This window comes from Coregonus clupeaformis, unplaced genomic scaffold (genome assembly GCF_020615455.1).
Source record: "Coregonus clupeaformis isolate EN_2021a unplaced genomic scaffold, ASM2061545v1 scaf0969, whole genome shotgun sequence".
NCBI classification, from domain to species: Eukaryota; Metazoa; Chordata; class Actinopteri; order Salmoniformes; family Salmonidae; genus Coregonus; species Coregonus clupeaformis.
The window spans coordinates 61,663-74,590 of record NW_025534423.1 but is presented as its reverse complement, the minus strand read 5'-3'; the positions used below and the strand labels follow the sequence as shown (position 1 = coordinate 74,590).

Genomic DNA, 12,928 nt, shown 5'->3' with positions numbered 1-12,928 from the left:
GGCTCCTAAATAAGGTATTATAATCTGTGTATTGGACATTTCCAATGTTAGGATAAGAGTTTATTTCCTCAATTCAACACTATGTCATGATATGGCAATATGATATCACATGTGTCCAAAAGCATTTCATGTCCAAGATGTATGAGCTCAACACCTGTCTTACAAACTGTATTAGTCCTGTTCCCGCCTCATTGTAATACATTATAGGCCATACTAATGCTAAGCTCTTGTAACAGACATACAGTACATATAAATGGAGTTGGCCAGCTATCTAGAGCAAGAATTGGTTACGGGTCCAAGATTACTGGCATAGTACTAACCTGTTATACAACAGGATGTCTGGCTTCCAGATTTGGCTATCAGGGAATCTCACATTGGTCACCCCAGGGTATTCAGACTGATTCCACTGCAGGTAATAATCATTCCAGTACTGGGGAGAGAAACATCATACACTCATCATATTCTCACCCCTCCTCCACACACGGTTCCAGACAAGCTAAATCGATTAGTGGGAGGTTCTGTGGCCTTGCATCGCTTGGTGAACCTAATCACGGGTTGATAAACAAAGTATCCATCTATGCAGATTAATCTGAACAGGGAAATGGTCAAAGTTTTGTGGTAACCGGGGAAATCAGGCATTGCATAGCAACAATTGAGAAGCTGTTAAAAAGGAACATCTTTAAAGGGGATAAGGAATGTAGGAGTGTTAACTTGAACTGTTTGTCATGACTAACTGTTTGTATAACTGTTTGTTATGTCTAAAGGCACAGGCGGCCAGTGCAACCTTAATTGGGGAGGACGGGCTCATAGTAATGGCTGGAATGGAATCAATGGAATGGTATCGAACACATCAAACACAAGTTTTCCACGTGTTTGATACCATTCCCATTTACTCCATTCCAGCCATTATTATGAGCCGTCCTCCCCCTCAGCAGCCTCCTGTGGTATAAGAGTATTGCTGACAGAACCCTGTCTTTATTAAACACACAGAGCAGATCAGATTAGAATCTGTCCCAGTCTATAATAAACACAGTGAGCAGATCAGATTAGAATCTGTCCCAGTCTATAATAAACACAGTGAGCAGATCAGATTAGAATCTGTCCCAGTCTATAATAAACACAGTGAGCAGATCAGATTAGAATCTGTCCCAGTCTATAATAAACACAGTGAGCAGATCAGATTAGAATCTGTCCCAGTCTATAATAAACACAGTGAGCAGATCAGATTAGAATCTGTCCCAGTCTATAATAAACACAGTGAGCAGATCAGATTAGAATCTGTCCCAGTCTATAATAAACAAGTGTATCAAGGTGTTTACATTTTATGGGATTAAGGCTGTTCCAATCTTTTCTAAGATCTACATTTACTGCCAAAATAAAGGAAACACTTGAATAAATGACGGATACAAAGTATATTGAAACAGGTGCTTCCACACAGTTGTGGTTCCTGAGTTAATTAAGCAATTAACATCCCATCATGCTTAGGATCATGTATAAAAATGCCCAGTTGCCCATAACTATGGCTACCATGGCTAGAAGAAGAGATCTCAGTGACTTTGAAAGAGGGGTCTCAAAGGAGCATAGGGTGTTTACCCAAAGGGTGTGTGTCTCAGTCACCAGATCTCAACCCAACTGAACACTTATGGGAGATTCTGGAGCGGCGCCCTGAGACAGCGTTTTCCACCACCATCAACAAAACGCTGAATTATGGAATTTCTTGTGGAAGAATGATGTCACATCCCTCCATTAGAGTTCCAGACACTTTGCCAAGGTGCATTGAAGCTGTTCTGGCGGCTGCGTGGTGCCCAACGCCCTATTAAGACACTTTATGTTGGTGTTTCCTTTATTTTGGCAGTTCCCTGTATATATTCCAACTCTAATCTAAATGCAGATGACTAAACAAGCCATGGACATAGTGACCGTCATCACTGAGTTGGAGGATTGGAAATGATTGGTCTGAAAAGGTCATGAATCTTACAATAGCCTACACATCCTGTATCGTACTTTGAGTTGTGAGAGGAGGTGCATGGACTGTTTATAATGTCAACAACACTAGATTGTAGCCTTGTGTAGCAAGGTGAAGTTTCCATACGTCAGGTTTGATATGCCATGACACATCACACCAAACGTAGCCCCAGTAGGGAGCATGACTAAGCATACCCAGTCAAATAACTACATGTTCATGTGTATTGTCAGTTTTCATTCTTTATATGGGAGGTTGGCAGTCATAAGTGCTGTAATCGATAAGTTTTGGCAGACATAACAGATGGAGGGTACACCACCTTATGAGTGTACTGTAAGTGGAACAATATCCACACAGTCTCAATTACTTTCTTTAGCAAGCTGCCCCGCGTGCTCAAACAGATTACATCCAAGTCTAGAGATGGATGTTGGTTTGTATATATTTCATCCTCTTAATGTGGCATTGTCTTCCCCACCAGGGGATTGAGCCAAAGACGATGGATAGTAATCAGAGGGATAGTATAGTAGCCTATTTCTGGAGTAAGGTTACATCCGTCTATAAGGTCTATGGATTGGTCTATGAATTGGCACTATGAAGGACTGACTCTCTGGAGGTTGCCCAGACAACACAACATTCATACAGTTTGCTGATGAGGCGAGAGCGGGAGAGAGCTTAGTGTCATAAAACATAAACACAATCTTCCCTCAGTTTTGTGGGACTGAGTGGCTTAGTTATTGTTCCTGAGTTTACCAATTTGCAAGATTGATGAAGGTGTAGTATAGTATGGTGTAGTATAGTGTAGTGTAGTATAGTGTAGTGTAGCGTAGTATAGTATAGTATATAGTCTAAATTAAACCTGTTAAAACAGGCAAATGGAAAAATGTCTTACCAGCTGCAACCATATGTTGGTTGTTAAAACCTGGTTCTTCTCATCCTGTTGCATTGAGAGATAGATGAACATGTCAGTTTGTAACATCATTGAATAAAGACATAGCAGGTAATACAATAACTCAGTGTTTCTCAATCCATTCCTGAAGAACCCCCGAGGGGTGAACATTTTGTTCCAGCCCAGCGCTAACACATCTGATAAAACAAATAAACTAATCACCAAGCCCATGATTTGAGTTGAATCAGGTTTGTTAGGTGTTGGACTAGCGCTAAAACGTTAACCTGCGTACCACAGTAACTCACCACGTCCATGATCTGCATCAAACTAAAGCTGAAGTTGACGGTGAGGAGTGGGTGTCATTGAACACTGGCCTTTCTAGTGGGTTGTAGTCGGCCATAAGATCCCTGTACAGCCTCCGCTGGGGCTCCCCTTGGAGGGACACTGCCAGGGGAAAACCACAACAGAGGTACACATTTCAGCCTCTGTTTTAAAATGTGCTTGGTATTCTCTGAAGATCGATAGACTGTACGTAGATGTGTGTGTAGTCCCTGTTGTACAGTCGAAAATAACGTGTCTTGTTAACCACAGTGTGGTAAAAAATGGTCATGCTTTTTTACTAATGCCTTTCACTTTCACTACCTCTGTCACATACATGACCCAAAGCAAAATGAGATAATGCTGTAGACATGAGCAGCAGATGGACCATACACCTTTTTAGCTTCCTCTCCAATATACTGAGAGAATGAGAGAGAGAATGAGAATGAGAGAGAGAGAATGAGAGAGAGAGAGAGAGAGAGAGAGAGAGAGAGAGAGAGAGAGAGAGAGAGAGAGAGAGAGAGAGAGAGAGAAAGTGTGAGTAAAAAAAAACCTTTATTTGGTCTGGGAACCCACAAGACAAACACTCAAACAAACAAAAACATGGTTAAACATAAATTAGAAACACAACACCAAATCTTCCTCCACAGTAACTAAACACAACAACCCCATTAACAGCCCAATGTTATTAACCATTTTGTAGCAGACAAACTCAACCCTCTGTCTCGCTGCCAACATCCCCTCCAGCATTCCCACCACATCCACAGACCCCTGTCCCCGAATACTGTTCTTTTGTGTCTTCCAAATTGCTAATTTAGCTGCCCCTGACACAAAGTTACAGTGAGGGAAAAAAGTATTTGATCCCCTGCTGATTTTGTACGTTTGCCCACTGACAAAGACATGATCAGTCTATAATTTTAATGGTAGGTTTATTTGAACAGTGAGAGACAGAATAACAAAAAAATCCAGAAAAACAAATGTCAAAAATGTTATAAATTGATTTGCATTTTAATGAGGGAAATAAGTATTTGACCCCTCTGCAAAACATGACTCTTCTTGAGCCACTCCTTTGTTGCCTTGGCCGTGTGTTTTGGGTCATTGTCATGCTGGAATACCTATCCACGACCCATTTTCAATGCCCTGGCTGAGGGAAGGAGGTTCTCACCCAAGATTTGACGGTACATGGCCCCGTCCATCGTCCCTTTGATGCGGTGAAGTTGTCCTGTCCCCTTAGCAGAAAAAACACCCCCAAAGCATAATGTTTCCACCTCCATGTTTGACGGTGGGGATGGTGTTCTTGGGGTCATAGGCAGCATTCCTCCTCCTCCAAACACGGCCAGTTGAGTTGATGCCAAAGAGCTCCATTTTGGTCTCATCTGACCACAACACTTTCACCCAGTTGTCCTCTGAATCATTCAGATGTTCATTGGCAAACTTCAGGTGGGCCTGTATATGTGCTTTCTAGAGCAGGGGGACCTTGCGGGCGCTGCAAGATTTCAGTCCTTCACGGCGTAGTGTGTTACCAATGGTTTTCTTGGTGACTATGGTCCCAGCTGCCTTGAGATGATTGACAAGATCCTCCCGTGTAGTTCTGGGCTGATTCCTCACCGTTCTCATGATCATTGCAACTCCACGAGGTGAGATCTTGCATGAAGCCCCAGGCCGAGGAGATTGACAGTGCTTTTGTGTTTCTTCCATTTGCGAATAATCGCACCAACTGTTGTCACCTTCTCACCAAGCTGCTTGGCGATGGTCTTGTAGCCCATTCCAGCCTTGTGTAGGTCTACAATCTTGTCCCTGACATCCTTGGAGAGCTCTTTGGTCTTGGCCATGGTCGAGAGTTTGGAATCTGATTGATTGATTGCTTCTGTGGACAGGTGTCTTTTATACAGGTAACAAGCTGAGATTAAGAGTACTTCCTTTGAGTGTGCTCCTAATCTCAGCTCGTTACCTGTATAAAAGACACCTGAGAACCAGAAATCTTTCTGATTGCGAGGGGGTCAAATACTTATTTCCTTCATTAAAATGCAAATCAATTTATAACATTTTTTGACATTTGTTTTTCTGGATGTTTTTGTTGTTATTCTATCTCTCACTGTTCAAATAAACCTACCATTAAAATTACAGACTGATCATTTCTTTGTCAGTGGGCAAACGTACAAAATCAGCAGGGGATCAAATACTTTTTTCCCTCACTGTAAGCAAGATAACTACACCCCTTCGACTAAACCTGTACTTTGGCCCAAATATAAACATTTGGGAAGAGAAAACCTCTCCCAGAGCTGAGAACCAACTAGTGATCAGGTCAATCATCCCGACCAACCTGGGACACTGTAAGAACAGATGTGCCAGAGTTTCAGACTCAGCACAGAATGGACACCCCTCCCCAACAGTAGGATCCAGGTGTACCAGATGCATATTGGTGGCTATGGCTCCATGTATTATCCTCCATTGGAGGTCAGCTGTCCTCTTATCAATAGGCAGTTTATATAAAGACTGCCAACAGCCTTTTGGGGAGGCAGCTGGACCAAACACACCCGCCCACCTCGTTGATTTTACCCCTTCCAGGGAAGAAGCATGGGGCACTTTTACACATATTATGTACATGGCCTTCTTTCCCACCTCCTTGAACTCCCCCAGCTCCGGGGTATCGAAGTAAAGCAGCATCCCCACGTCCTCCCTCTAATGCCTCCGCCGCAGCACTAACATTCAGCGCAGGGAACACATAATCCAGACCCTCCGTCCACCGATCAGAATTGGAAGTATCAGTCACATACTGCCGATGAAGTACTGGCAAGGAATTCTTTCTCTCAGCTCCTCCAACGATCTGCTCCAGCTCCGCATCAGATGACCCAGCTTGGTACACCCCACACCTAACAGGCATGAACATAGGCTGGCTGAACCCATAGCACAGGACTGGATGAAAGTGTTATAAAAATAGGCTCTTCAAAAAAGCCACATCCCTTACAGGACATGTCGAAAACTCTCCTAGCCTGCATAACAGACTCATAGAATGGAGTCAGGCCAGACAAACCACCCCATCTAGCTTTAAGAGGAAAAGGTGCCCAAACAGCCCGCTCTCCTCATCAATGTGTAGGCTGTATCGACCCAGCTAGAGCCATTACTGTACAACGGTCTCTGGGCTGCTTGAAGCCGGAAAGCCATAACCCTAGAGGAAATGTCCTCCAGGCCTTGCCCACCCTGGTGCAGTGGCAGGTACAGGGCTGAAGCTTTAATCCAATGTTGTCCAGACCAGAAGAAATTGACAAAGTTCCTCTGAAGCTCTTGTATCATTAGTCTGTGCCACAGGGTAGAGGCGGCTAGGTTATTGTCTACCAGCACCCTTCCCCTATAAGACAGCATATAACTGTCCTGAAATTAGGCATCCCTGCCTAATACCCCTTTGGACGGGGATGGGGCAGCTCAAACCACCCCCCACCTTCACCATACATGAGGCACCAGCATACAGTAATAATAATAATAATAATAATAATAATAATAATAATAATAATAATAATAATAAGCCATTTAGCAGATGCTTTAATCCAAAGCGACTTACAGTCATGTGTGCATACATTTTACGTATGGGTAGTCCCGGGGATCCAACCCATTACCATGGCTACAGAGGACCACCAGTAAACTCATCCAAGACAAAAAAACATCCCCCACACCCAAAGGCGTTCATTGTTTTGAACAAGTACTGGTGGTCCACACGGTCAAAAGCCTTCTCTTGATCCAAAGAAAGCAAACCCACATTCACATCAGACAATTTACAAATGTCTAAAACATCTCTTATTAGAAACAAGTTATCAACAATGGAGCTGTCAGGTACACAGTAAGACTGGTCCTTGTGGACCAACAGCCCCAGATATTCTTTCAACCTGTTTGTGAGACACTTAGATATAATTTTTATATTCTGCACATAGCAATGCAACAGGTTGCCAGTTTTTTAAAAGAGCATAATTTTTGGCAACAATGAAAGCACAGCGCGTTGACAGGATACAGGACGAGAGAACCCTCATAAGAAAACGTTTTGAAACTACCTAAAATTGTCCAATGAGAAAACAGACAAAGAGAAAAAAGCACCCTTTGAGGCATGATAGTCATCATTGTTTTAATTCTCTTAACCTGACCACGTTTCCCACTTCCTTTTGCTGCCGTGACAGCAGTAACACATTTCCTCCAGCGGAAACGCTTCTTCACACTCAACTGGTCTAATCCCACCGGCTTCTGTAACACCACAGCTGACCTCACAAACTCATCAACATTTAAAAAATCTGCCAATTTAACAGATTTCCCAAAAGTCTGGTCCATCAACAGTGATATCAGAAATGTCCATATCCTTCTCCTGATCCTCCTCAACTGAGGCCACAGACCCCTGACTCCCCTCTCCACACTACCCACTTGCACTCCATCACTCGTACCGGGCATCTCCTCCACTGCCTGGGAGACTAGCCCCACCTGCACCCCCTCCTGTACCCCATTACTCATAATGGACATCTCCTTCACTACCTGGAGACAAGCTCCACCTGAACCCCCTCCTGTATTCCATCACTCGTACTGGGCATTTCCTTACCAGTCTGGGGAAATGGCTCCCCAGATCCGTCCTTACCTCCTACAACAATATTCTGCTGCACATCAGATGCTATGTTCCCCTCTGGTCCAAGCTGCAACTCAGTACCCTCAACACAAACAACTTGTTCCTCAGCAACAGGTGCTTGTGCCTGCTTTACCACTGTCAGCCCACCTCTCCCTACATCAGTGGGCCCAGGCGTTACGAGGACCACCTGCGTCCCTCCCTCCGATAACGATAAACGATAACTCCAAAGTCTGCTCCAGTGAGTCCAAAAACATAAACACCTGTCGCCGAAATGACATAACCTGTTTCAGAGCCTGGTGTTTGCAACCTAACGGGACAATTTTAATTGAACTTGCAAACTTTCCAAACCGCAATAACTTGCGCTCCAATAGTTCATTGGGAATAAACGGCGGTCCATTCGAAATCGTTACCCTTGTCGACGGAGAGAAAAGCGGCGTAACTTGAATAAACATACCTTTAAGAAGTACGCCATGCTCAACCATCCAGTCGACAAGACGCTCTTCTTTAAGAAAAACCACCACCGCTTTATTCATCCGCGACGCATAAGCAACATTTTCATAGCCTACCTTCTCTCCTACGGCGACCAGAAACTCATCCACAGTGACAGTAGCCTCAGTAACACACCTGAAGCCGTGCCGAAGTGACAGGGACGGCGTCCCAATGTGGGTCGCCATCCCCACCAAAACCAGGGCAATTCCAACAATAAATACAATATACCTAATTCTATTACAAAATTTTTTTTAAACCTTCATCATGCATAAAAAAAGGAAAACCACCAAGAAAAATAAACAAAAAAGAAAACACAGGCCATCTAACTCCTCCAGATACCACTCGCTCATACAATTCCCAGCATGCACCAAACACTCCCAGCATGCACCAAACACTCCCAGCATGCAGAGAGAGATAATGAGAGAGAGAGAATGAGAGAGACTATAAACCACCAGGTGGACAGCTGGTCCAGCTCATTTGGATGCTTGCTTATTGATCCAAGAGGCTCATCAAACGATCTCCAGCTAGATTCAGCTAGAAGCACACCGACACCCTATAACTCTCAGTACTTCAGTACTCTCTGACGTGTCTTACTAAGCCATTCTACAGTACCAGTCATTGGAATTGCATGTCCGTGGTTGTGTTCAGTACAGAGAAAACGTTTTGAAACTACCTAAAATTGTCCAATGAGATCACAGATTTTTGTTTTCCGTTGCAAAAGTATTTAGTCACGTGTGCTGCACTGAACAGGACCCAGGTGTTTTCTCCCAGCTATGCATGGACCATAACAACACAGTGTATTCAGTCCATTCAGAGTCCTCCCTCTTTAATTCTCTGAAAAGGTCTCACTCTGTTTGAAGGCGCTTTAGACACCTACTTCCTTTCTAATAGCCAAAGCCCAACCACCCAGAGACATCTCTGGAAAAGCACTTTACTCCATTGATTTGGTTGCTAGGAGAGCTCAAGGGTTCACTGTCTATTTTGAAATGTTTTCTAAGTTCTGTAAAAAACATCTATGTCCCTCATCAGTTACCCAGGTCGCATATAGAGGCTCTCAGAACTGGAAGATCAGATAAAAGCTTGTTCTTTGTCTCCGGTCTGATTCCCCCCCGGATCTCGGACCCTCTTCATAATCTAATTTCAGTGTTACCATCAGTGGGATAACATCACTGTGTTATTGTGTAAAGATGTATCAGTCATTCATCAGGGTACATTAGTAATATTACTGACGCGGCAATACAAAGTAGCTTTCTGATGCTTTTGCCAATACCAAGGGAGGCTGGGGAGGATAGAGACAAAGCATCTCCTGGACTTCTTGATTAAATCTAGGAGACCCACTAATGTCAGTTAGATGGATAAAGCAGAGAGCTTGCCAAGACTATCCCTCTCTCCATCTCTCTCTCTCTCTCTACCCCTCTCACCCTCTCTCCCTCTCTATATTTCACTCTTTATCTCTCTACTTCTCCATCTCTCTCCAGCCAGGTCACCTGTGATACAAGTCAGTATTCGACGTCCATTCATGTCTGAGGACGTTGGGAGATGATGTGGAAACCAGCCACTAGGGGCAACAGTGAGCGTTGGTTCCTTCAAGTAGGTTTCTGTTTAGCTAGGGCGTTGTGGACAGGATGGCAGAAGGGCGTAAGCATCTGCCTTTGATTCTAAAGGTTGAATCCAGCGATAGAAAGTTATTTTTGTTTTAAGCCTATCCCAAACCTTAACCCTTACCTTAACTATTCAAGTTAAAACCTTACGATTTCAGAGTTAATGACTAAACTTAACCTTAAACACTTTGAAATCTGACGTTTGCAATAACTTCTAAATTTGACATTTGAGAATCATGGATGAACGTCTAATTCTGACGTGAGACTGTGAGAGCTAGTTGCTCTCTCTGCCCCTCTCACATTCTCTCTCTCCTTCTCCCTCTCCATCTCTACCTCTCTCTTAATATCTTGATCTCTCTCTCCCTCCGAGAATTCAATTAGGTATTGCAAATAGACTGGAGACTCCAGAGTGGAGGTCTTAATAAATGCAGTGCCTCAGCAGACATTTTTTTTCTTTTTATTACTCTTTCTTTACCAATTTACTTTCTTCTATTTTTGCTGCAGAACCTGTTGAGAGGTGAACCTGACAGGAGGTGAACCTGATGAGAGGTGAACCTGACGAGAGGTGAACCTGACTAGAGGTGAACCTGATGAGAGGTGAACCTGACGAGAGGTGAACCTGATGAGAGGTGAACCTGTTGAGAGGTGAACCTGATGAGAGGTGAACCTGTTGAGAGGTGAACCTGATGAGAGGTGAACCTGATGAGAGGTGAACCTGATGAGAGGTGAACCTGTTGAGAGGTGAACCTGATGAGAGGTGAACCTGACGAGAGGTGAACCTGATGAGAGGTGAACCTGTTGAGAGGTGAACCTGACGAGAGCTGAACCTGTTGAGGGGTGAACCTGATGAGAGGTGAACCTGACGAGAGCTGAACCTGTTGAGGGGTGAACCTGATGAGAGGTGAACCTGTTGAGAGGTGAACCTGATGAGAGGTGAACCTGACGAGAGGTGAACCTGATGAGAGGTGAACCTGTTGAGAGATGAACCTGACGAGAGCTGAACCTGATGAGAGGTGAACCTGATGAGAGGTGAACCTGACGAGAGCTGAACCTGCAAGTAAGCATTTCATTGCACTGTGTACTCCATGTATACAGTGCATTCGAAAGTATTCTGAATATTTACATATATATAAACAAACTTGAACATGACCAAGGAAAGACAGAGAGTAGATATGCTGTCAACGTAAGCACAGGCAGGAAGGGGAGTGGGTAATACTGTCACTCAGGATGTAATGGCATGACAAAGGTTGTTTCTCATCATTTTCTCAACATATAATTGTTGCTTCACTTATTTCTCAGTGGCTTGAATATGCAGATCATGTCCGCACATTATTATATGGAGTGCATGCTTCATCAAAGCTTCAGAGCTCTAATGGGGAATAACTAACTAGGCTTACTGGTCTTAACTACATGTATATGCATGGCACAGAAGTCATTTTTCATTCTCATTGTGCCTGCCAAAGCCATCTGCATAGTGATGTTGGAGATGCAAATACAACATATATTTATAAGCTGTCATATGATTTATTAATTTAAAACTTTTTATGTCAGATTTTGAGTAGCAGCCTGAATCAAGCCTGTTGAACCAGTCCTGCGAATCAACATGTGAATAGACAGTAGTAATGCATGGCTAGATTAGGATCAGACAGTGGTTGCTAGGATACATGCATTGAAAACATGGACTGATACAGTATGTTCAGCACAGCAACTGTGAAAATGTATTCACTGATGTTGACCAACAACTTTATTTGAAAGCAGCACTGAATAAAACATCTAATGAACCACTAAAACATCTAATGAACATTTAGAACAACACATAATAATGACCTACGCTTATGCTCTCAGGTGCACATGCAATTAAAAGGCATGCATTACTTCTCACCCTTCAATAGGCAGGCAGTGACTGCAATGTAGAGGAGAGTTTTCCATGGACCCATCATTGCGTTGAATAGAAGTGTCTGGCATAGACCCGCGGAACTCCGGATGTATTTTAATTCATAGAAATATCAAACATCAATGATCATCTTCCATAGTCCTCCTCACTGAAGTGTGAAGGCTGGAAGAGATGTGAGCGGAGGAGGAGGGAGCAGTGGGACTGGGGACTTAGTTAGCACCGCCGCCGCCGCCCTCCTACTAAATATGTTTGACAAGAGAGGGGTCTGGTCTCTCAGTATGATTTGCAGCTACACGGCGCTGCAGTGACAGACTTGCTGTTGCCTTTCGCAAAAGTGCAATAAAGTAAAACGTTGTCACTATACCGGACACAATGTGCCACTTGACTAGTTATACAATTTACGCGCGCAGCAATGTTGACGATGGCTACAGTGGACAAACATTACGCACAGCACTTTTGCTTGCCAAATGATGTCTACATGTGACTTCAAATGGGGAAATGTAAAAGTCAATGCACGGGCTATTAAAACATGACATCTGAAGTGTTTATGAATGTTTCTGATTTCTTTCAGTAACGCAGTTGATTGGATTGTTCTTTGACACAATGCTGATATAGAGGATAATCAGTGCCACTTTGAAAATGAAATGCTAAATTGAAATGTGAAAATGATAAATGCATTTATATTTTCATATTAGTGCGCATGATTCATGCCACAATAAAATTGCAACGTTAAGAAAATTAACATAGGAAATGGTTAATAAAAAATTGAAACTGTAAAGCGACATTTTTAATGTAAATGGTAAACAGAAAATGGTAAACAGGTAATGGTACGCAGAAAATGGCAAATGCAATGTGCAAAGTGAAATGGAAAGTGTCTGTTTCCATTTTCCAAATGCCCAATTTTGTTGTTGTTGTATGTATTCAAATAGCTTCCTGGCGGCATGAACCAGGACAGCAACACAACACCGCCATGCAGTGGTACATCCTAGACATGCCGCCAGGAAGCTGGTGCATTGATTTTAGACTAGTGTAATGACAGGTTTTGAACCTGGTGTCCTGTACACCAGAACAACGTCTTAGCCTGCCAAACCAAAAATATAAACGCAACATGTAACAATTTCAACGATTTCACTGAGCTACAGTTCATATAAGGAAACCAGTCCATTAAAATGAATGA

General features: G+C 43.2%; 1 protein-coding gene across 1 annotated transcript in view; it reads right to left on the bottom strand.

Moving 5' to 3' along the window:
* LOC121565680 (neuronal acetylcholine receptor subunit alpha-7) overlaps positions 1–11,941 on the bottom strand; it is a 39,671-nt gene extending 27,730 nt beyond the window's left edge. Inside the window, 5 exon segments of the mRNA XM_045217220.1 lie at positions 321–430; positions 2,853–2,897; positions 3,155–3,201; positions 3,204–3,293; positions 11,740–11,941. Coding sequence (XP_045073155.1) covers positions 321–430; positions 2,853–2,897; positions 3,155–3,201; positions 3,204–3,293; positions 11,740–11,797 — 350 coding nt within the window. The 5' untranslated portion in view covers positions 11,798–11,941.
* Positions 11,942–12,928: the final 987 nt, after the last annotated feature.